General features: G+C 48.2%; 2 protein-coding genes across 3 annotated transcripts in view; one reads left to right on the forward strand and one right to left on the reverse strand.

The window, feature by feature from the left end:
* Window positions 1-2,604: 2,604 nt before the first annotated feature.
* The window catches only part of rab26 (RAB26, member RAS oncogene family), a 78,205-nt gene continuing 55,393 nt past the window's right edge, over window positions 2,605-25,416 (reverse strand). For both annotated transcript variants that reach the window (XM_086195443.1, XM_086195442.1), the window contains 4 exons: window positions 7,395-7,460; window positions 6,700-6,756; window positions 5,984-6,060; window positions 2,605-3,516 (listed from right to left, as the gene is read on the reverse strand). In XM_086195443.1, the coding sequence (XP_086051569.1) occupies window positions 3,414-3,516; window positions 5,984-6,060; window positions 6,700-6,756; window positions 7,395-7,460 (303 nt within the window). In that variant the 3' untranslated portion in view covers window positions 2,605-3,413. The remainder of the gene's footprint in view (window positions 3,517-5,983; window positions 6,061-6,699; window positions 6,757-7,394; window positions 7,461-25,416) is intronic.
* Window positions 14,860-18,168, forward strand: LOC147239264 (uncharacterized). The gene is made up of 3 exons (XM_086195327.1): window positions 14,860-14,910; window positions 15,524-16,469; window positions 17,791-18,168. Exons 2-3 carry the CDS (start codon window positions 15,563-15,565, stop codon window positions 17,847-17,849), a joined length of 966 nt encoding a protein of 321 aa, XP_086051453.1. The 5' UTR covers window positions 14,860-14,910; window positions 15,524-15,562; the 3' UTR covers window positions 17,850-18,168.

The following is a 25,416-nucleotide window of genomic DNA, read 5'->3' on the forward strand; positions in this document are numbered from 1 at the left end:
CATTCCAACCTTGGAGGGTTTTTGTCTGGTGTCAGTGTTCAGCCTCCAGGACAGGGCACAGCCTGGCTGTGGGCCTTTCAGGGACCTCTGATGTCTTGTGCCATGCAAATGATGGATCTGAAAGGCTTTGAGCAGGACGACTGTGAACCCGTCATGGAAAGTTGTGTCTCAACATCTATGGTTACAGGAGAAACCTTTTTGGACTTTTTGCCACTACATAACATGTATGTTGTGTGTATGTATACGTGTGTATGTACGTGTTTATTTTTTTATGTATGTATGTTAATGTGTGTATGTTTGCATGTATGTATGTGTATGTTTGCATGTATGTATGTACGTGTGTATGAATCAATGTGTATTTATGTATGTGTGGATAGATGTACGTGTAAATGTATGTAATATGGACGTATGTAAGTGTGTATATATGTGTATGTATGTACTGTATTCATTTATTTATGTATTTATGTTAATGAATTGTGTATGTGTGCATTTATGTGTGTATGTATTTATGTATGTAGAGCCTTCAGGCTCCCCTCATCCCAGATCCTGGTGCTGCTGGAGGAGGCTCCAGACCTGAAGAGGCTCCAGCTGCCACCCGTAGCTCCACCTGCTCACGTCCCTGTCTGTCCATCAGTCTCTCCTCCTTTCTCTCTCTTTATCTCTGTCCCTCTCTTTCCTTCTGCATAAATGTCTTCCTCCATTATCTGTCTTTGTCTCTGCCCCGCTCTCCTGCTCTCTTTCCCCCCCAACAGGTCAAAGCAGAAGGCCGTCCCCATTGAGCCTGGGTCTGCTGGACCTGCTGGACCTGTAAAGTGTCATGAGATAACCTTTGTTGTGATTTGGCGCTGTACAAATAAAATTGACTTTACTACTGCAGTATTTGGTAATCAGACGTGATCTCAGCTGGACATCTAGAATGCCGGATCAGGGTCGTCGAGGTCACACCAGGAATATGTCTACAGGTCTGGAGCCTCCTCCAGCAGCACCAGGATCTGGGATGGGGGGAGCCTGAAGGCTCCGGAGAAGAAGACGAGTTAGTAACATGTATGAGTATGATTCATGTATGACAAATATAGGAGGACAGAGAGGAGGAGAGAAGCCCAGTGCACCATGGGAGATCCCCCAGCAGCCTAAGCCTATAGCAGCATAACTAAGGCTAGGTCAGTAGTGGCTAGAGCTTTTGATAGAAGGCTTCCTGCCTGGGACCACAAGGTGGCACCATGACGACTTCAAAGCCACTTCAGTTTTTGTCAACCGGAACCGTTTTCTTGTCCTGGTTTGTCAAAGCCATGGGACTAACAGTCCAAGTCTCACTGGCACCACACGACGAAAGCATCTCACAGCTGGAGTTCATGGCGGCGTGGACATGGAAACCTGCAGGTCCGAGCTCACGACATGAAAACAACACAACTGCAAAGCACAAAGAACTCAGTTCACCCCTGAAAGAAGAGGCAGGAACAGGAAGTTCTTCATTCTCTTTGGCTGAGCGTGAAAACAGCAGAGAACTTTGTTGTACTGGCAGTTTATTACGAAAGCATAAAGTTGAGTAGCTTAACTACACGACAGGGTTGCTACAAACGTCATAAGTGTTACAGATAGACTTCACACGTGTGATAATTGTTACCGGGACTGTTCAATAAATTCCCCCTCAGTCAGGTGCAGTTGTCATGGCAACGCACAGCCAGAAGGCAGCGCTGCAGGTTCACTTCTGAGGAGGAAACTGCTGGAACGTTTCAGTCTGACAGGTTCTGGATCAACAACCGGCTCCATGTTGATGTGAAGCAGACAGGAAGAGTCATGTGACTTGAAACCGTATTCACAGCTCCGTACAGTAGAAGTGAAAACCTTTCAAACACCAACAGGTTGAAACGCCAGACAAATTAAATAGTTCTTAGTGCTCACAGGGTCGTTTCAAAGACACGTCCCACGAACTCACTCGGTCACTGGAGAAGCCTCGTTAGCAACAACGGCGTCTGCTCCGTCCTCAGTGACCACTTCCTGTTCACGAGCGGCAGGAACTCTTCCAGAACTTTGTCATTTACGACCGTTAGCATAGTGACTCTCTTCATTTTGCCTTCATCCACTTTCTTTTTTTTTTGTTATATGTACACATTATACCACGTAGATATTTAGAACAAAGCGAAGCGGAACCTCGCACTCAAACGAGTGAGAAACAACCAGAAACAATCAGGCACACCGAGCGAAATCTGGAATTTGAAAGATTAAAAGGAGGTTGGGTTTTTCACTCTCAGACTTTGATCCAGGTTTTAACTCAGGAAGTGTCAACTTTCTTGTTTGTGCTGTTTGTGCCTTGTCAGGCCTGATCCTGGATCAGTTGCCAAGTCACTTCCACTGCAGTGATCCTGACTTCAAAGTAAAAGCAGCAATGCTTTATTTTTTCTATCACAGTTTTGTCAGAGCTGCCTTCATCGTCTTATTTTGCAAAATTCTGCCCTGAAGTCAGGTGTTGCTAGCTTGTTAGTAGCTAAGCTAATATCCCTCGCCCTGTTTGTGTTCTGTTCTGTACACTGACGCTATTCACCCCCCCCCCCCACCCCATGTATTACTGGGAATACTCCAGGCTCCCTACTCATTTTACGAGTGGGAGGTTTGTTCTTTTCTCTTTACTTGCATTTCCTAAAGAGGGGATTTTCTAGAACAATGATTGTGTCTTATTATTATTCAATTAATCGACTACTTTTGAACACAGAGTCCTGCAAACGTCTTACTGATAATCTTTATCAATTTCCTGCATCTCTAACAATCAATGATGGAAATGTGGTCAAGTGAAAATCTTCACATGGCAGCTTTAAACCTACACTGAGCAACGTGATAAAAAAACCACACGACTTCATCGGCCTGTGGAGTCACATGACCGCGTCAGGCAGGGGGACAGCACACGGTGCCGTCACACAGCTCACGTCAGGTGAAGAGAGCATCTGTACAAGTTGTGTTTGTAAGATGAGAATCACTGAGATTCTACTGACGAGACCGTCAAATATTCAGCTGACTTTTATATTCTGTTTCTGTTTCAACAGGACAATAAATTTACAAACTTCATAGAGTTGAGAGCACAAAATCACATCAAAGATATGTACAACACACTTGGAAAACTGAGGTGGACGAACATGCTTGTGTGTGTGTGTGTGTGTGTGTGTGTGTGTGTGTGTGTGTGTGTGTGTGTGTGTAGGTATAAATCATGTAAACAGGAGTTATATGACATTCACAGTTGCAGAGGAAACTTGGGTTGGGAGACAGAATATATTGGCCACTGATAGAAATATAACCAACTGAGAATTCTCAGGCACAAAGACTCTGATTTATTACATAGTCTGATGGAATACTCTCTCTCTCTCCCTCTCTCACACACGCGCACACACACACACACACCCACAGACGGACACATGTGCGGTCTATGAGCGGCAGCAGCCGGCGGTCCTCATTTCTTGGTTGACGTACTGCTGCAGCTGAAACTTCGGCTCGTCAGGTTCCTTCATGGTTCTGTGCTTCAGCTCCCTGACAGACAGACAGACAGACAGACAGACAGTGTCAACTTGATGCTAACGTTGGTAATGATGACAGACGTGCCGCGCCCTAATGAAATCCACGTTTAGACCCTTTTCGACCATGGGAACATTCCCAGGTACCTTTGGGGCGACTGCCTCCGTGTGGACTGCAGCTGCCAGGGTCCGCGCGTGGCTGCAGGGACACTTTACTGGCGCTCTGAGTCGCTGGTCGTGTTGCTGCCTGTCTTTGATGTATTTTAAGGATGAGCTTTCTGAGGACTCTCTAGCGCCCTGACTGGGAGGGCTGGGACGATTCTTACACACAAATACAGTCTACAGTAGTAACACGGTGATAGCTGCAGTTTCATGGAACTGGTCAAGAAAACCATCCTGTCACACTCCCTGGAGCTCCCTCAGGGGACGCAGACACGCTTCAGGTTTAGCTGACGAGACGCTGACTCCCTGACTTCTGAATTAACTGAGAATTAGCAACCTTCCAAGCAACTTAGAGAGACGCACCTGTTTCTAATTAAAGCTGATAAATCAAGCCTCGATATTCTAATTTGTCAACAGCTGAATTGTGTAATTGTGGTAATCTGCTCCTCAGGGTTTTCTCTACCGATGTGTGTGTTTATGCAAATAAAGCAGCAGAGCGTAGAGACGAGGCTGAGCGGAGGATGAAGAGTAGGAGAGGAAGAGTTACACGTGCGAAAACAAGTAGTAAAACTGAGAAGTCGAATGAGAGGACGGCGGTTTGGATTCATGTTCTGTAGCTGGAGTGTGCGTGCGCGTGTGCGTGCGCGCGTGCGTGTGTGCCAGACTGTCGTGCTATTCCTGGCATCAGCCAGCCTGCCAGCCTGTTACCATAACAAGGCTATTCCTGTGGAACAGATCGCACACAAACTGTCAGATGCTTTACTTTTTTGTGGATCGCAGTTAAAATAGTTTCTAAATCACTAAAAAAAAACAAGTGTAGCATCATGGCCCCGAGGATGAGCACAGCTGCTCCGAGACACTCCTCCTGATCACCATCCGTCACGCCATGAGCTTTGCTGTTGAGAGGAGGTGCAGACGCCATTCGTTTAGTGGCCTGATGAAGATTTAGTTCCTCTTGACCAGCAGTAAACTCCTCCAGTTACCGTCCGTCTGAATTACTGTCCTCTGTCTGTGTGGCCGTTTCAGTCCGATGTCATCGTCCCAGTCATGAAAACTCACGGTGACTTTGGGCAAATAAAAGTTTGATTGTGTTGCTTTAAACAAGGCTGACAGTGGAGCGACACGTGACGGCGAGCAGGTGAAACCAGACGAACACTTGGACGATGACTGGGATTCAATCAGTGTCTGAAGTTCAGAACCATCGATGTATCTGGAGCCCTGCACAGGAACTGGTCATGTCAGGGATGGGGCGTGTCTGTAGCACCACAGGAAGTGGTCATGACAGGGATGGGGCGTGTCTGTAGCACCACAGGAAGTGGTCATGACAGGGATGGGGCGTGTCTGTAGCACCACAGGAAGTGGTCACGTCAGGGATGGGGCGTGTCTGTAGCACCACAGGAAGTGGTCATGTCAGGGATGGGGCGTGTCTGTAGCACCACAGGAAGTGGTCATGACAGGGATGGGGCGTGTCTGTAGCACCACAGGAAGTGGTCACGTCAGGGATGGGGCGTGTCTGTAGCACCACAGGAAGTGGTCACGTCAGGGGTGGGGCGTGTCTGTAGCACCACAGGAAGTGGTCACGTCAGGGGTGGGGCGTGTCTGTAGCACCACAGGAAGTGGTCATGTCAGGGGTGGGGCGTGTCTGTAGCACCACAGGAAGTGGTCATGTCAGGGGTGGGACGTGTCTGTAGCACCACAGGAAGTGGTCATGTCAGGGATGGGGCGTGTCTGTAGCACCACAGGAAGTGGTCATGTCAGGGGTGGGGCGTGTCTGTAGCACCACAGGAAGTGGTCATGTCAGGGGTGGGGCGTGTCTGTAGCACCACAGGAAGTGGTCACGTCAGGGATGGGGCGTGTCTGTAGCACCACAGGAAGTGGTCATATCAGGGGTGGGGCGTGTCTGTAGCACCACAGGAAGTGGTCACGTCAGGGATGGGGCGTGTCTGTAGCACCACAGGAAGTGGTCATGTCAGGGGTGGGGCGTGTCTGTAGCACCACAGGAAGTGGTCACGTCAGGGATGGGGCGTGTCTGTAGCACCACAGGAAGTGGTCATGACAGGGGTGGGGCGTGTCTGTAGCACCACAGGAAGTGGTCACGTCAGGGATGGGGCGTGTCTGTAGCACCACAGGAAGTGGTCATGTCAGGGGTGGGGCGTGTCTGTAGTAAGTCAGTTGTGTGTCATGCAGCTGATGGACATTCTTGGAATCTTAGTCAGATTTTGACCATAAAACTCTCAGAGAGACGTTTGCTGGTATTTTTCAGAATACTTTGATGAGCTTGTGTGTGTGTGTGTGTGTGTGTGTATGTGAGAGAGACTCACTTGGCCACAGCAGTGAAGGCCAGCTCTACATTCAGTCCAGATTTAGCACTTGTCTCCATGAAGGGTACTCCAAACTCCTGCACAACCAGAGCACACAGGTCTGTTTACTGTAGATAGTGTGTGTGTGTGTGTGTGTGTGTGTGTGTGTGTGTGTATGTAGAGGGAAAGATGAAGTTTACGGATGGCTTATTCATGGGGATTTTTTGGTTTGTAGAAAGTAGGACAAGGTTTGGTGTCATTATTGCTTACAACAGCAATAAATTCTGAATGTCCACTCATGACGACGCCAGCACACCAAGTTTTCTGACTCTGGGTCTGTATTTTCTCCCCACACTGACGTGGATTAAAAGACAGCGTGTCGTCGATGATGTTACTCTCAGTTAAAGTCATTTCACTACGTCAATATTCCTGCCGTGCATCTCTGGTCACGCTACTCACTTCCACTGATGCTCTTGTTCACTCTTAGACGCCTCTCAGAGTTTATCTGAGTGAAGCGGCCCAGAAAATTGAGTTAGCGAGCCCCCGCCATTTATTCCAAACAATAAAAATGTTATGCACCTCTGTGAATACATAACTACACACACACTAATCAAGATGCAGCAGCTACAGGGGGGCGTTTTAGGACACACGTGATGAGATTAGGTACAGCATGTCCCTTCTGAGAGAGAGAGAGAGAGAGAGAGAGAGAGAGAGTGTGTGTGTGACAGCGAGCTCACCTTTGCCAGTTTCTCTCCCTCCTCTCGCTTCACCACTCTGTCATGTGTGGAATCGGCCTGCAACACATTCAACACACTATCAAGTTACACACTAGTCACGTGTGTGGAGCCTCACATGATGAGTGAATGCTGCATTTCTAGGACACGTCTGACATATAAAACACGACCAAGCAGAAATAACCTGGCCGGTGTTTTCATGCGGCTGATTCTATGTCAGGGTTTTGCTCATAGCCATTAACAGAACAGAACAAAACATTCAGACAGAAATGTCCATCAATAAACATTGATTGAAGCTATTGGTTATTAGCTGTTTAGCTAATGTGTTGTGCCTCATTTCCATGAGAAGGTCTGTAATTCCACATCATCGCCCCAGGAGGAGACAGGAGCGAGCCAAAGTTTCTGGCTGGCTGCTGAAGCTGGAAATGAGGAGTGTGTGAAACTGTGGTCTAAAACTGGAGCAGAGTTCACTAAAACTAAACCCCATCATCGAGCGTCCAACTCAAACTAGACCCCCTCATCAATTCAAACACAAAACATCAAGTATTAATTTGATGTTGACTCATTTCAGCTGATTTTCCTGAATGATGGTTTACCCACCGCTCTCTTCCCCTGCTCTCAGACATGAACAATCCCCCCCTCCCTCTCTCTCTCTTTGAGTCCATCTGTCCATCTGTCTCCCAGCGCCAGGGTCTCACCTTGTTGCCCAGCAGCATGACGACCACGTCCTGCTGGGCGTACTCATGGATCTCTGTCAACCACGCCTGGAGACAAATGAGATGGGCGGAGGAACCCAAAAGGGAAGGGAGATGTGAGAGGCATGAGGAGGTGGGAGGGTTTGGAGATACGGGGGGGATAAATGGATGCACAGAAGAGGGGAGAGGGAGAAAGACAATACAGTCAATTAGTCTCCACTGGCTGCACTTCATCTTGTCCTCCCGTCCTCCCCAAGTCCTTTGTCTTCTCCCCTCCTGCTTCTCTGTCCTTCCAATTACAGACCCCTGGAATATCTGTTAGCTCGCGCTGTGCCACACACACTCACACACACACACACACACACACACACACACACACACACACACACACACACATAGCCCTCTGCAGACCTCTGTCTCTTCCATGGATGCACACACAAACAGAAGTTTCCGCCCAACTTTGAGAGTTTCACCACGATGCAGCAACTGTCCAGTGGGCAGAGTTGTGTAACCAACACAAAAAAAGACACCGAACATGAACATGACGCTGCTCGCGTCCCCCCAGAGCCGATTAGTGTCGGTCCAGCTATCCTTTACTGTCAGCTCGTAAGCACCACTGCCACTTGTTCACTCTGCAACTCAAGATCGTGAGTTCTACCAAACTGCAGCAAGCTGAAAGAGCCAGCCACAAGTATTAGCTTGACGCTAACGGGCACTGGCTGCTAACAGCAGCTAAACTGTCCCAAAACCTCCCTTCACTTCAGTCCAGCTGTAAAATCAGAAATCCACAAAGACTTGGATTGAGATGAAAACAGGTCACAAGTGTAACTCCTGTTCAGCGCGTCCAGGTGACCCGACTCTCAGTCTCGTCCGTGTTCTGCACTCAGTGTCATCGTGTGTTAATGTGCTTTGTACGTGTTTGTGGATTCCTGAGCGTGTGGCAGGATAAAGAAGACACGGACCACACCGGATGATGACGCTCCTCTGGACAGTACCGGTTCAGTCGATGATTGTCGCATGCGTCGAGCTAAATTTGTATCTCACTCGTTCTTCATTCTGAGTCACAAAGAAGTGAAGCAGGAGGGGAAAATGTCTTCCGCTTTTATGGCACTTATCTGGTTATTTGTGTTCGTATGTAAGCTGGCCGTGTGCTCGGTGTGACTGGAGGCTGACATTAGTCAAGACCCGCTCTTCCTCCGGAACCACGACCACCCACGGTGTCCTTGGCACTTCTCCAGGTGGTGACAGAAGCGAATGCAATCACAGCGACTGTGTGGGAGCAGCAGTGGGTTTGACATTTCTGGATATGATGGCCAGTTATTATGCAGATGACTTTTAAACTCTTGCACCGTGAGACCAGTCTGTTGATCATTTATGCCATCGTGTACTTAGAGCCCTTTTCCCGGCGCACAGAGTCACCAATAAGGGTAAGAACATGATTTCCCCCAAAGTACTGCCAGTCGCTGGAGTACAAAAGAGAGCAGGACTCCGATATTGAAGGAACGCTCGTTTCTTGGGGGATACGTTCCTTTATGCTCCTTTGCAGAGGCCGACAGGAGGACAGAAACCTTCTCTCCTGCATGAGTGAATTAGGGTGCTGAGACCAGCTGGGTGGTACTTAGCTTAGCACAATGAATGGCAGTGGGTGGGAAGTGTTAGCATACCTCCATCAAATAGACTTTTCTCAGTGGCAATATTGAATTCAAGAGTGTTACGATAACATTTGTTCTTTAAGAACTATTTCTAAATTACTAGATGTCGTAATTTCAGAATCAGAAACACAGCCGGAACTACTTTCCTGACTGGATGCAGTGATTTGACGAAGCACCTCAAAACGCTTGTTAACGGCGAGAGGAGCGACAGCTGCTCCTCATCACGGCCGACTCTGTGACAGAGGATGCTGGACTAAACAACACACTGACTCTGACATCGGGGATGAGGCATGCTAACCCTAACCATCCACTGCCATTCACTGTGCTAAGCTAACTAGCGAAGGGTCTCCTCGTCTGTCCCTGGGGACGATGGTCAAAAAGCCTGATTCCACTACAGTGGATTAGTCCTGGAAGGCTTTTGAGAGGGAGCACTTTTCTCCTCATGAAGGTGACACCAGCGACCTCAGGTGCTCACCCCAGCTCTCCAGATTAATAAGAACAATTAATGCAAGCAGCTTCTTTCCACAGGAAACGAGAGATAAGAGAAACCCTCAGGAACCCTTGAACAGGAATCAAGTCTGGTTTACTGTAAAGCTCCAATTGACTACAGGTCCACTCCAGCTCACTGTTCCTCTGCCTCTGATGCTCGCGTTGATGTAAAACAGGATTATGAACGCAGGCTACAATCATTTACATTAGAGCCAAGTAGCTGCCCTACTTTCATGTTCCTAATTACCCCGGGTGATTATGGAAATAATTTCAGTTATGGTAATTACTCTCCCTTAACATTCTCCGAGGGGATATTCAACGTGTGTGTGTGAGTGTGTTTAATTCAAAATCTCATATTAATTCCAACCAGTACACATTAATTACTATTGAACATTCTGAAATGTTGTGATTTTTCACCAGTAAAATGAACCCTGATGGTGAGGATACTAAATAATGAACCGCGGCGGAGGGAGGGAGGGATTCACGTTCACAGTTGTTCTAATTCTTTGAGCTTCTGCCGTTAAGCCAGGATGGGAGTGAGAGGAAGAGGATGGTGTAAGGTGTAATGAAACAGAGCGCTTATGCAACAGTGAAGTCAGCCTCGGGGGGAGAGTCAAGGTTGAGTCAAAGCACATCCGAAGAAAAAGAGCGGTTTGGAGTGCTAAACACGAGGAAACGTCCCTCGCCAACACATCCACAGAAGATCGGTCCATCTGTGAACGTCGTCTACGGGTCTTCAAGTACACAATCGCGATACCCCAACAATCCAGCGCTCGCACCTGATTCACGCCACTCGTGCGTTGCGTGCAACTCATTTGCCCCCAAAAACCGATGAGACAACTCAACCTTAAGATGCCTGATGGGGTTATTATTACTGGTTCAAATATTCTGTAAAAATAAGACTGTTGCAGTTTGTAGTGAGACTGCGATGCTGGTAAAAAGGCAGGTGAGTCCAAACGGAGGCAGCCAGGGTTCCGGAGAACTAGACCACATGTTCTATCACTTTCACCACTGTGGTCAAGAGCAGATCCACAAATGTGGGGGGTCAGGCTGCACCCACTGCAACCCCGGGGTCACCTGGAAACAGGCCGAGACCCTTAGGATAGGTGGTCTTGGACCAGTGGTTCTCTGACAACACCTGAAGGACACAGATGGACCTGACAGCAACAGACGGGCTGACCGCACCAACAGGGCAGGAAATACAAGGGAGAATATTTCAAAATAAAACAGGAACTAATTAATCCAGAGTCTGGGGGAAAAAAAAAGTCCACAATCAAAGTCCAAACTGTCAAAGACCTTTTTTACCCCCAGCAATGGAGGTGGGTTAAAAATGTCTATTCCGATATTTTATCGATATGCATTTGTAGGAAAGATTATCAAGACATAAATCCCAGTATCAATCTTTTAAAATGCATTCGATTTTAGCCGTTTATTTTTTTGTTTTGTTTGCCCCTTTAGTCTGGCGTGGTTTAGTGCGTAGTGCAACGTTACTGCAGTCAGATGATCAGATCTCGCCAGATCCAGGCCATGTGCCGCCGATCAGAGAACAACAAGATGGCGGAAGCTCAACTTTAATCTCCGACAAACTTAAGTGCCGATGTCTGGCAGCACTTTGGCTTTAAGAAGCGAGAAAACTGCGCCCAACTTGACAAAAATAATGCTGTGTGCAAAATGTGCAAAGTAGAGGTAAAGTACAACAGAAATACAACTAATCTCTGGAGCCATGTGACGAGGCGTCACCAGAGGACACTCAACAACCAGGACACTACAAGTCACTGCAACAGCCCTCACTGGAGACAGCATTTGGGACCAAGTTTCCATCCACGCCTCCACGTGCAGAGAACATCACTTTGGCTCTGGCAATTTTTATCTGCAAGGACCTCAGACCATCCTGTGTGGTAGAAAATGTAGGCTTCAGACCCCTCGTCCAGACACTGGAACCACGCTATGTGCTACCGACACGGAAACAAGTGAGTCAAGTCACAATCTCAAAGATGTACAGAGAAGTTAAAAACAATGTCACAACTGCACTGAAATCGGCAGAGGGAGTTGCCATCGCTTGTGACAGCTGGACAAGCAGAGCTACGATTCCTACTTGACCATCACCTCTCAGTACCCTGACAGTCACTGGTCCCTCATGTCCCACATTGACAAACGCGGGTGATTGAAGCTCGCCACACCGCGAGTCATCTTGCTGAGCTGCTGACGGTTTGTGGAAGTCTAAGTTGCCCTTCTGTTTTGAATGATGGTCAAATATTTAAATAAAAAGTGCATGATGTTGTATAACTATTGTTTAATGGTCAGTTCTCAAGGTAAATATTAATATTTAATGATGCAGCAGGTTAGAGGGTTACTTTACTATTGAATTTACAGCATCGGTCCTTTGAGAATCTCTTCCATTACCAAAGCAAAATTGGTATTGTAACTAAAATATCGTATCGTATATTGGATCGAATCGTATCGGAAATCGTATCGACTTGGGACCTCGTGTAGCGGAATCGTATCGTATCGGGAGGTCAGTGGTGATACCCAGCTCTACCCAGCAAAGACATCACATCAGGATTTCAGAATCAGGTGCTGATACCCAGGTTAATCACACTTGGTCCACATCTGAGTGATGGTTCCCATCCAAGTCCTGATCCAGATTCATGGCACCGTCGTAAAATATCATGACCCACGCCGCCATCACATACAACCAGTTAAAACGGAGCGTTTTGTTAATGAAATGCACAAACATCAGCGTGTGACAGGTTAAATTACAGAGATCAGAGACATCAGAGAGTCCAGGAAGGTCAGAAGCACCGACCTCTCACGTTTTATTTTGAAGAAAACAGAATCAAATTCTAGGATTTTCAGTTTTGTTCTCATGTGCCGTAACATCGTGGGTGAGAGATTAATAAGAAGTATTTTCTACAAAGAAGTACGAGCAAGAGACATGAATGGAGATGAGCACTTCAAGTGCTGCTATGGGAAGCATTGATCGTCTGACTGGCAGCAGCGTTTCATTGCCATCAAATAAAAGAGAGAAAAGGTCAAGTCTCTCACACATTTGTTTTCTTTGCTTGACCCCCCCCCCCCCCCCCCCCCAGCAGCCAGATTAGTGGTAATCCAGCTGCTCATCTGCAGGTTTACAGTATTTCTCCCTCCCTCCCTGCCTCTCTGGGGGTTTACATCACTTCATTACACAGAGATTAATGTTGCGAGCGCTCACCTAGCAGCAACCTGCCAATTACTCCCAGAGCCTTGAAGGATCTCGGCGGCCTGTGGGTGGATTAAAGCTAGTGGGAAACAGAACGCAGCGTCTAAGCTGAAAGAGATCAAACTACAAAGGAGTCAATGGGAACAGAGTTCACGGTCTGTGGGATCACCAGGAGGGTCCGCTGGATTCATAGCTTTGTTTTGGCTTTCCCGGTGACTCCTGGGCTTGCTGTTCATCCTTGGTGTTTTGTACTGAGAGGAGACTGAACGTCCGGCTGTGGGTCTGCAGCGAGGTCACTGTGCTCTTATTTATTTATAGCTTTCAGAGAGGATGCAACTTCAAAGCCAGATAATAAAGTGCAGTCAATCCAATTATAGATAGCAAGCCACCAAAAGTCACCGTCTAATGTTAGTTGCTAATTAGCGAAGTCACCACGACTGCTCCGAACACACAAGCCACTGGAAAAGGACATAACAGTGGAACCAGTTTAGATGAAAATGAGAGCCCTGCTCCCAGTAAGTTAACACTTTTTTAACATGAAGAAAAAAATATCAGCAAAAGGTCTGATGACCCAAAAGTGTGTGCGCTTTGAAAAATACGTCATTTTAAGTATTGCTGGACGTTGTCCAAAGCCTCAGAGTCAGTGAGGTTTGTAGGTCGAATGACTGGAACGAAGTCTGTGCTTCCCACTCACTGGAGGTTTGGCTGTAAAGCACCCGTAAAGGTACAAGACTAAAAGGTTGATAAAGACATTCAACGCGATCACAAAAACCACAGAGGAAGTCACAGCAGTCAAAGGCTACCTTTAGCTTAGCACTGCTAACCGCTGCATCCAGGCTTCCAGCATCATCAGAGGGTTCTTTAGTGAAGATGATCCTGATGAACTAAACCTGGAAGATCATCAGATTTTGTTAACCAGAGCTGATTTACTGGTTCAATCACCACAATCACATGGAGCGATCCTATTGGCTGCTGGGGGAGGAACCAGGAGATGACCACTTCCTGTTGGTGGAGGCACCAGTGCTGCATCTGAATTGCCAAGTGCCAACCTACGTCCTACTGCTACGACCTACCGCTACGTCCTACTCCTACAACCTAAACACGGCGGCACCATTCGGACACCCTAGAAGACTGGTGGTGAAGCACGACCTCTGCTGGCAGAGCACAGATACCACAAATAGGTAGACAGCACCAACGAAAGCCCCACCTGCTGGCCTGGCTGTCGTACTGCACTCTACTCTGAATGCACCCTTCATTCATCCTCTATTATTAAGCACATCAACGCACCTTTAGTCATCAACAACAACGACTATAAATGTTGGTGTTGCATCAGAATGGGAGACTGTTGGTGGCGTAAACTTGGCTTGCGGGTCCACAAATTTTTAGGGGACGAAGAAGAAGTCCGCGGTGCATTGTGGGCCATAGGTTGCTCCATAGGATGCACCTGAACCGACCTACAATGGCCGTGTTTAGGCTGGAATTTAGGTTGCGAAGTAGGTCGCTACTCGCGCCAGTTGTGGTTTCGGACAGCCTACGACCTGCTCTGAGACGCAGCACAGGAGACCACTTCCTGTTGGACTACTACAATATCTCATGAGCAGGAAAATAATTTCACTAACAGCAATCAATCTGATTGTGACACCAAAAAGTAAAGGCATCAGCACTCAGTTCGCCCTGAGGGGAACATGAACCACAGGGGTCCAAAGGTCAGGGAATAAATGCCCCCGTCTTATTTCAAACTGACTCGGCAGCTGCACTCAGATGCCCCACAGTGCAGGACTGCTGGATCTTTGAGTCCTGTACATGCCTGCAACATTAAATCTTGAGCTATTATGTGGTTTAAAAAAAAAAATCAGCAAATCTGTCCTATTTGGCTGTATCTATAAAAGAAGACCCCCATTCAGATCCAGCCAAGCCTCCGTTCCTCACTAAGCTCAACAATTGTAGGTTCATGGCTAGAAACAATTTTTATATTCTTGAAAAAAACAATGTTAATCAAGCCTGACTGGTGTGACTGTGCACTCAAAAGATTTCACACGCTTGTGTGAAATCTTTTGAGGATAGGAAGTGGCGGTGGGGGGGGGGGGGGGTTCTGGGTGGGGCACACAAACACATTAAGACAGAGAGGACATGCAATGATCAGTCCACACGGAGAGCTGAGAGCAACACGGTGCAGCAGGTAACGTGTTCTATATTCACATACTGAGAACATGTCAGCAAACTGCAGACGCGTTGACCTGCAGGTGTTTGGTGTCACGATCGCGCGCCCACATCCTCTCCTGGAGGGATTCGGGGGTCGTTGGGTGATTATTTGATTACATATTTGTCATTTTTCATTCCATTGCTAACGGCGTTCCGTCTCGTGTGTAAAGAAACGTTCCATCTTTTGAATGAAGCCTTCAGGTTTGTGCTGCTCTACATTTTGGCTCTGAAAGTGTAACAGTCACTGCAACTGAGTGGAACTGTCACGATCAGCCTGGTGCACCGACTGATGGTGGAACCGCCCTGAGAACCACAGTGGGACGACACCTGGTTGACGGGCAGCGTTCCTGTCTGCAGGCGCAGCGGCAGACTTTCAGGCTGTTTGTGACGTGGATCCTCGACGATTTTCTAAGTGTTTATCAGCTGCTTCTCTTTCTAGACATTCATGTGAACCGAGGTGGGCTGAACCCAGAAGGGAAACTGGTTGTGAAACTTTACCAGGGCTGTTGAGGCGTGGGCGCCTCCAGTTCCTCTTTTCTACATCCCCCCCACGCCCTCTCTCTCTAACCACGTTTCCTTTCCCCTGACAGCCTTGTTCCTTTCTTGTCGGTGATCTGTGGACGGACTTGATGAAGAAGGGTTCTGCTCGTCCAGCCAAGTCCAGCTGTGGCTCTGCTGTGACCCCAGTAATGAGTCACCACACCTCCCAGTGCCTTCTCGTCCCAGGTAGACCAGGTCCCCGTTCTCATCAACGCCGCTGGTCCGCGGATCTTTTCAGGTGTGGCCCCTCCCCCGTCAGTAGTGTGAAGAAGAGCCTGACGGAGCCCCCTTCTCCTCAGCAAAGAGTGTCCCTCCTCCGATCCCAGTCTCATTCTTCGTGCAAACGTTACTCCTGCCCCCCCACTGGGATCTCTGCAACTCGCCTGTCCTCTTCCTCCTCCTCCTCCTCTTCCTCCTGCTCCTCTCCTCCTCCTGTTCCAACGTCTGTCATCACCGGCCCCGACCCTCTGGGATGGAAGTTGCGTCCCAAGTCCTGCTCCTCCCTCCGCTCCCGCTCCAACAGGCTGTCCCTACCGGTCAGCATTCCTGTCGTCGAGTCGAGTCCCACCCCAGACGCTGATTCTGCCTCTCAACTTGACCTCACTCCCAAAACCAAACCTGTTCCCGGACCCAAACCCTTCCGTCGCCATCATTCCGACTCCTCAGCCTTCCTCAGGTCCCTGGAGAGTCCTCTGCCCGTGGTGACACTGGAGGAACTCTGCAGTGTTTGTCTCCACCCTGTCACCCAGCAGGAAGAATCTGAGGATGTGTTCCAGGAGAAGGTCACGACCCGGCCACACAAAATACCACCAGCAGTTCCCATCAAAACTCCCATGGCGGTACAGATGGCACGCCTGATAGCTCATTCCCACCAACACCAGAGGTGTGATACCGCCCAAGTGCAGCAGGAGGAAAACCTTTATGCAAGTGTGATCAAACAAAAACCAAAACCAGGACAGCCAAACTCCAAGAGCAGCCGGCACGCCGCAGCCATCGGTAGGAACTGATGGCTCCCGCATCAATAATCAATAATCACCTATCCATCATGAAATGACTGGTGGGCAGCCATGATTTGATCACACACAAGAAGGTGTGGCATGTCTGCTCAACAGAAGCCACAACTGTTAGCTTGAACAGCTACCATGTCCACTGGGTGGAGGCTGGACGTGGAGGCTAACTACGACGCTAACGCCTCCGCTAATGCTAATGACTTGACTGGTGTGGGTTTGTCAGTGGCCGACGGTGACATTTAGACCTTGAGAGCAGGAATAAAGTACAATTCAACATTAATATGCAATAAGACACGGGACTGAATTGAATCTTATTTAATCCTAATTTTATTGTCTTCATTATCTAAAAGTGTGCGTGTTGTATTTATTCGGGGTTGGAACGACCACTCAAATCACAAAGCTTGCAGGATACAATTTCAATGAAATCCCATTCAGGCACCTCTTATCAACATGAGAGAATATTCATCCATTTACAGCAGCTTGAAAAGGCTCCTATAAAATAGGACAATTATTTATGAGGTGTGCGTAGGCAGGTGGAAATGGGAGAACCAGCAGCGGTGATTTCAAAATAAATGTGCATCTTCAAGTTGGCAATATACATTAATGCTTTGATGTTGCAGTTATGCTTTGATGTAGCATTGATGCTTTGATGTAGCATTTGGTGTAGCACCAGCACATTTGTATTGGATGTTCTGTCTTCTACATGCATAATAAAAGACACTAAAAGATAAAAATGGGTAAAACATGCGAATGTTATCACAAGTACAAGATCAGTTAGGGAAGAACTCCGAATCACTCAAGAACTTACAGCAAAGTCAGAGAGAACAGAGGACAGAGAAGAGAGAGGACGGTGAAGAGAGAAGACAAAGAGAGAGGACAGAGAAGAGAGAGGACGGAGAAGAGAGAGGACAGAGAAGAGAGAGGACAGAGGATGGAGAAGAGAGGGGACAGAGAAGAGAGAGGACGGAGAAAAGAGAGGACAGAGGATGGAGAAGAGAGGGCACAGAGAAGAGAGAGGACAGAGGATGGAGAAGAGAGGGGACAGAGAAGAGAGAGGACAGAGAGGACGGAGAAGAGAGAGGACAGAGAAGAGAGAGGACGGAGAAGAGAGGGGACGGGGAGGACAGAGAAGAGAGGGGATGGAGAGGACAGAGGACGAAGAAGAAAGGACAGAGAAGAGAGGGGACGGAGAAGAGAGAGGACTTTTTTCTTTTGAGTACACTTTAGATTCTTTACTTTTAGTAAATTGGTAGAATGAGTACTTTACTGTAACCAGCTCTGAGTGAGTGTTTACTGCGCTCCAGCAGGCTCGAGTTTGGACCGCAGCTGTGACAGGGAGAGGACCGCCCCACGCTTCCCTGGCTGATGGCCTGACCAGACCCCAGGCTCCATCCAACACCAGCCACCCCTGAGCCATCACCGCCGCCCTCAGGACGAGGACCGTTTATCCCAGCAGGGACCCCCCCCCCCCCCCACACACACACACACACCACAGCGGAGACAGGCTACGACTCCAACACTCTGAATCGCGCTCAGCCTCCACACGACCGATGTGTCAGACTTCTGCTGAAAACGCCAGCTTGTGTAGAAAGAGCACTTTGATAAATCCTGGAGAATTTCCTGCTGGTTGCTCCGACAAATCATCAATCAATCAATAAATGTCCCACTGTCACTTATTTTCCTGAGCAACAGTTTCTTTAATCTGAAACATTCTAGAAATATTTGGTTGGCAAATGAATGACTTCATTACGTCAAAATCTATCAAATGAGGCTTTAAATTTTCTGAATACAAAGAATCTAGGAGCCGCACATGCGGACGGTTGAACCAGAGCAGCTGGAGGGGATGGGGGGGTCGGGGCTCAAATAAAAGCACAAACATTCCTTAAAGCTTTTAAACTGAAAATTTGCCGCTTTTCATAATTGCATATTGAATTCAATATTGAGTTTTTAAGTGATCCTCAATCATTTGTGAGGGATTCTCACAGCAGCGCAATGGCGGCGATGCTGAAAACCCCTCAGTTCATAAGTAAAAGCTGTGGAGGAAGTGAAACTGGACACCGACTGAAGCTGTGGGGGGCTGCAATCAGCCTTTAAATGGGTTTCTCTGCAAAAACGCTGTTTTGTTGTGAAGGCGCATGGCCTGAATTTGTGCGGCGCTCCAGTTGAGGTGTGACAGGCTCCTGCGCACCACGCCAAGTCACGTTTGACGTGCCGGCCGCATCCCGACTGTGGTGAACAGAATCACGCAGTTTATCTCAGGACATCACAAAGGAACATCTGCTTCCTGGGACTCACTGGAAAAACAGCAGAACAAAGTGCTGCGTCATCCCAGTAACCAGGATAAATGGTTACTGGGGCCACGCCCACCGAGCCTCGCAGGGACACGGAGCAAAATCAACGGCTGAGAAAAAAAAAAAAGTGAAACCCAAATGATAAAACTGCACATTTGTGAGTCTGCAAAAAATGTTTGCTAAATTTTTATTCAGTACTCAGAGTGTAAAAAGATCAATGGTCAAAAATGAGTACTGCACTTTTGCAGGATCTCGAAAAAGTTTTTTTTTAAATTTTGTTTTGTTCTTAATTTGGAAAAAGTGATGAGCTTTTGAGGGGAACTTAGAAAACTTTTGTGTGAGCTTGCAAAAGGTCCATGTTTCTCCATGACCCCCCAACCACACACACACACACACACACACACACACACACACACACACACACGCGCACACACACACACACACACACACACACCATACTTTTCAAATTGTGTGTTTTTCAGTTCCCTGACACTGTTTGAGACAAACAGGAGGACACGAACGGAAACGATAAGGTGACATCAGATCAAGACTCAGAGCGATCAGCAGGACACGTATTCACCCGCCCACCGGTGACCATCGATGACTGACGCGTCACCGTCTACTGGCTCTGTCTAGCAGTTCTGGCTGTAGAGAAACAAAGCGGTCCAAAACAAATCCTCATCCAAAGCTGAAAGTAAACCCCAGGATTGGTTACACACCTGCACGCAGCAGCGCAAACACACAAGAACACATGAATCAGTTCATGAATATTTCCTCAGACGGAGAGAACCGACAGCCACCAGTGTGTGTGTGTGTGTGTGTGTGTGTGTGTGTGTGTGTGAGAATGTGGGTTCGGTCCACTGAGAGGAGCTGAGAGCTGCTGCTATCAGGCCCGGCAGACAGAGATCGCCTCTGCAGGCAAGAGAGCGCGTGATCGTCCTGGGTTTTTCTCTCTCCTCTCATTTCCTCAGGTTCTCAATGCATCTTTGCAGTTCCCCATAAACGTGTGAACGTCACAAGTGCAGGAACTGGAGTTGTCAAAGTATCGATACCGAATATCATTCAATACTCTAAATTAGTGTTTAGATAAGATCCTCATTCGCAGAAGTTATCGATACCGACGCGGACCACCTCTCTGCTCCTCCCCTCACGAGGAGCTCAGTGTGTGGAGGACAAACATGGCGAGTGCTGCTGCTGGACCTTCACCACCAATTTTGGTTGAAAATGTCAAAAGCAAAAGCGCAGTATGGAAGTATTTTGCACACGAGGCAAACAGTGAGGGGGAAGTCGTAGACGGCAACAGGCCAGTCTGCAAGCGTAGCCTACGCTGAAGGGAGAGCAGAGGACGAGCCAGAGACTGAAGTGTGCCTAACAGGTGGTCATAAAGAAATACAATCAGTAGAGATTTGTAAAAAAACAAAATATAAACAAGATAAGCAGTACCAGTATTTGTAAAGTTATCGCTCCCTGCTACTGCGAAGCTCCAGTGAGCGAAGGGGGAGGAGGATGAACGGGGCAGGGCTGCAGGGCGGCCTACCGCCTTGGTAGGGAGATGCTGGCTGCAGAGATCAGAGGCCTGTACCCCAGAGTAGGTCAGGGTTAGCTCGCCATCACGCGCCCCTCATACTGGAGCGTCTCCATATTCAGGCCTGGCCTGTATTAACAGAAGACTTCATTTAACTCTGCATCTCCATGTCATCAAATAACAACAACACAAGCAAATGGTATGAAAAAAATACACATACATGAACGATATTTCATTCAGTCCATTCAAGATGTCAGAAGGTGTCTTTAAATAGAAACACCCACATACCAAAGGGCACTGTGAACCTTCCATACATGAACACAGACCAGGAGCAACCAGGGGCCAGCAAGCAGCAAGGATTCACAGGGTCGTCGTCTACAAGCCAACGGAATTCACCCACCTCACGTTAACCGCGTTAAATGTTGAGCCCTGCCGGTAACAGACGACCAACATTTCACCACCAACCTGCAGCTGCTCTCAGCATCCACCCACTTCCTGCGTGGAGCACTGAGGCCGCTCCATTGCGACTGGCTAACCAACCCACATGTCCGCCATTCACACAGTCCTACACTTAGATTTATTCACACGTTCGGCACCTGGGTTCCACAAGCACTGCCACAAGGCCACAACTGGACAAAGCCCTGAGGGACACACCCCACTCTGGAGACCGAGCTGAGGGGCAGCAAAGCTCCGCTCCAACGACACTGAAGTATGAAACGTGGTTCTGATCAGCGCTCTCAGGTTAGCGTGTCTGTGGGCGTGAGCTGGGGGATCGGGGGTTCCATCATAAACTTGTTGTGTTGTAGGCTATTCATCGACGACCACTCTTCCTAGCGTCCGCTAGGCTACATGCTATGTACTGACATGTACTTCAGCAGGACCGAGCGTGATACTTCAGGGTGAGAAACACGTGGTCATGCGTGTGTCACATGGCGAATGTGTGAGACTTGAGAGACTGAGTTATGATGAATGCTGACAGGCGCACACCTCAACCCTGAGTGAACCGGCGGGGTGGAAGAGATGTTTTGTGTTTGTATTTTCTGGACATGATTAGAAACCTTTGATGCCTGATATTTTATCATTTTTTCCCTGTGGTATTGAGTTTTTTTCTCATATTGAATCTTGAAATTCCCGTGTCGTGACAACCCGAGTAGGAACATCAGTTAACGCTTCACTAAGCCTCAACTTTTAACTTATTGTTAGTTATGGATATCAGAGCATTGGCCAGTGGTCACCTGTGCATACATTAATGATCAACTTCGCATGACTAATGTATTAATTAACATTTAACTAGGCGGTATTAATGATTAACTAAGCATTAACCAACTACCAATGAATTACTGACTGCTCTAAGAAAGCACTGACTTACAGTTAACTAAAAATGACCAACTTCAACCATGCAACAGTTAACGAATCACTCATGGTCCACTGAGCACCAACTAACTGTTAAGTATGCATGACTGGTGGTTAATAAAACATTAATTTCTGGTTAACTAGGAATTATCAATGTTAACGAGGCACTAATTGAGAGTTAATGTACCCTTATTGGTGAGAGTCATGTGGCGTCCAAACCCGGATCTTGTCTGGCCCTCACCAGGTCACCTTAGGTCAACACAAACGGTCACCGCAGCTTTGCTGGGGGGTCACAGGGTTGGGCGCTGACAAACGAGAGGCAAAAAATAAAGATTGTGTTGATTCACGGGCAGAGTTGCGACACGAGGAGGGAAACTCTGGAAGCAGGGCGTGGAAGATCTGGTCGCCGTGATGCGGCGTTTCATTTGTTATTGTGAAGATATAAATAGAACACAATCGGCCCAGATGATGCACGTCCACCCGTATCTGCTGCCTGTCAGATCTCACAGCTCGCCATAGCGATGAGTGACGAGGCTCCAGAGCGCTTGAAGATTCACGCACAAACCCTCACCCCCAAAAATCCTCACTTTACCCCGTAAATCCTGTGTCAGTATGGACGTTGGGTTCGTGCTCCACCGCACAGCCTCATGAGTTAAAACACTGCTGTTACACAAAACCTTTGGAAACGACACGAATAAAATGCACGCAAGCCTGACAACACTTAAGAAGAGAGAAGTGCAGTTGTGGATGGAGGAAGGAGCCACGCTGGCAGGAGGTCAGGAAGGAAGGGCCGTGAGCCGGGGTTTGGTGTCTCATCAGAGCAGCAACACTCCTGGAAAATAGAGCCGTTCTAACCTGAGGGATAAAAAAGGAAAAAAAAAGTCTCAAGAGCATTGATGAGAAATGCTCTAGGAGAGGAGGAGAGGAGAGGGGAGGGGAGAGGAGAAGAAGAGGAGAGGAGAGGAGAGGAGAGGGGAGGAGAGGAGAGGAGAGGAGAGGAGAGGGGAGGAGAGGGGAGAGGAGAGGAGAGGAGAGGGGAGGGGAGGGGACAGGAGAGGAGGGGAGAGGAGAGGAGAGGAGAGGGGAGAGGAGAGGAGTGGAGGAGAAGAAGAGGAGAGGAGAGGGGAGAGGAGAGGAGTGGAGGAGAAGAAGAGGAGAGGAGAGGGGAGAGGAGAGGAGAGGAGAGGAGAGGAGAGGAGAGGGGAGAGGAGAGGAGTGGAGGAGAAGAAGAGGAGAGGAGAGGGGAGAGGAGAGGGGAGGGGAGGGGAGGGGAGAGGAGAGGAGAAGAAGAGGAGGAGGGGAGAGGAGAGGAGAGGAGTGGAGAAGAAGAAGGAGAGAGGGGAGGGGAGTGGAAGAGGAGAGGAAAGGAGAGGAGAGGAAGAGGAGGAGAGAGGAGAGGAGAGGAGAGGAGTGGAGGAGAAGAAGAGGAGAGGGGAGGGGAGAGGAAGAGGAGAGGAAAGGAGAGGAGAGGAAGAGGAGAGGAAAGGAGAGGAGAGGAGAGGAAGAGGAGGAGAGAGGAGAGGAGGAGAAGAAGAGGAGAGGAAGAGGAGGAGAGAGGAGAGGAGAGGAGAGGGGAGGAGAAGAAGAGGAGATGAGAGGAGAGGAGGAGAAGAAAAGGAGAGGAGAGGAAGAGAGGAAAGAAGAGAGGAGAGGAGGGGAGAAGAGAAGAGAAGAGAAGAGAAGAGGAGAGGAGAGGAGAGGGGAGGGGAGGAGAGGAGAGGAGAAGAAAGATGAAATGACAGAGGAAGCGATCTTATTATCCCTCAGAGACACAGACCAGCTATTATTACACTTCACTTCCTGTGCGTGTGTGTGTGAGTGTGTGCGAGACCTGCCCATGCTTCTCTGTTTGTGTTTCATCTGGTGTGTATTTGCATGTGTGTGTGAGTGTGTGTTGTGGGTCCCACAACAGAAATAATGAAATCCTGAAGATAACCAGGAAAGTTCTGCTGCCGTGGCGACGCAGCAGCCGGTTTGTCTCTGCTCCGTCTCCTTGGCCAGCATCGGTCATGTATGTGCTGTATATTAACTCCTTTCCAGCCCTCCAGGGAACACGACCAGCTGTGAGTGACTCAGCCATGAGCAGCAGCGCTACGAGTCATTCTGGACTCAGTCACAACCATCCAAAACATCTTGGGGCCAAATAGGGCTGCAGCTATCGGAACTTTCACAATAAATATCAGTAGGAACATTCTTTCAATTATTACATTGATTATCAAATCAGCTGCAATCAACTTTGTTTTTTGTTTTTTTTAGAAAGTAAACCTCTCTATTGCCTGTGTGTGTGTGTGTGTGTGTGTGTGTGTTGTTATTTTCTGGAGCCAAACTTCACGAATTACAAACACTGCAGTCTGTCCTTCACAGGGGTGAAAGTGAGCCGGAACGCAGTTCCGCGAAAAAAGAAGAAGGGAGCTGTCAAAATCCCACATTAAATAAAGAAAACGACGTCTGAAGGCGGTTTCACTCTGAACGCGGCAGACGCGGCGCGGGGTGGCGTGGGGTGGGGCGCAAGCACGCGCAGCGCTACAGAGTTGCTGGGCTTTTGTTGTCCCCCTTGTGTGTGATCTTGTGGCTTAGTGACACGTTTGTCCTACTTGCTACTGTTTTTGACTGTAGCCTTGAACGTCCCAGAGACGGACTGCAGATTGACACAGTTCTGGTCCCTCTCTCTCTCTCTCTCTCTCTCTCTCCCTCCCTCCCTCTCTCCCTCCATTGGCAGGACAGTAAAGTGATTGTTCTTGAAATTCTCCACGTTCTGTGTTGTCTCTCACTGTAAAGTGAAAGCTGATACTTTGCTAAATAAATCATTGAGTGATGATGATCTGTGTTTCCATGTCTGCCTGTTCCCTGTTGTCAGCGCTGTAGTGGGCAGTTCCTGTAAAAAGCAGTTTTCAAAGCATTTCCAGGGGTCGCGTGGGAAGGGTGGGGCTATGGGGGCTGACACCTAAAAACTGTCCAAAAAATCACCCAAAACCGATTAAAAACTGTAAAACTTCGGCGGCTTTTTTTTGCCGTTCCAGCAAGACTTTGACGCCACTTTCACCCCTGGTCCTTCATCACTATGTACACCACAGACCTGATGAACACTCAGAGAGAGAATCTATATGTCAGTCTGCCTTAAAGGTCAGTCCACCTTAAACGAGGTAGGTCAGGTGACAGTGAGCAGCTGAGCTGGTTGACAGACGAGAGGTCAGTTGGGTTTGAGCAGGAACTCGCAGGCTAAAGTTCCACGATGGAAGTGATGGTTCTCTGTACTGTAGAGCTGCTTTTGATGCTGAGAGCAGTGAAACCTGCCGCCATGATTGAGAGGCGTGGAACGTTAATGAGAGCTGCTTCTCACACACACACACACACACGGTCTCTGGAACACACGTCTAATGATAAGACACACACACACACGGTCTCTGGAACACATGTCTAATGATAAGACACACACACACACACACACACACACACGGTCTCTGGAACACACGTCTAATGATAAGACACACACACACACACACACACACACACGGTCTCTGGAACACGTCTAATGATAAGACACACACACACACACACACACACACACACACACACACACACACACATCGTGATTCTTTTAAAACAACACTACAAAGACGTTTGACCCAAATATGAGTTCTGCTAATCCAAACTCAACACTGCCTGTTCTCAAGTCCCGCCGACACACTCGTCGAGGGTGAAGAGGCTCGGATGCGGAGAAGAGCGGAGAACACACTCGCATATTTCCTCTGCAGGTGAACGAG

Source organism: Aulostomus chinensis, chromosome 23 (assembly GCF_037954235.1).
Source record: "Aulostomus chinensis isolate RoL2024-O1b breed Wild chromosome 23, RoL_Achi_v1.0, whole genome shotgun sequence".
Taxonomy (NCBI): Eukaryota; Metazoa; Chordata; class Actinopteri; order Syngnathiformes; family Aulostomidae; genus Aulostomus; species Aulostomus chinensis.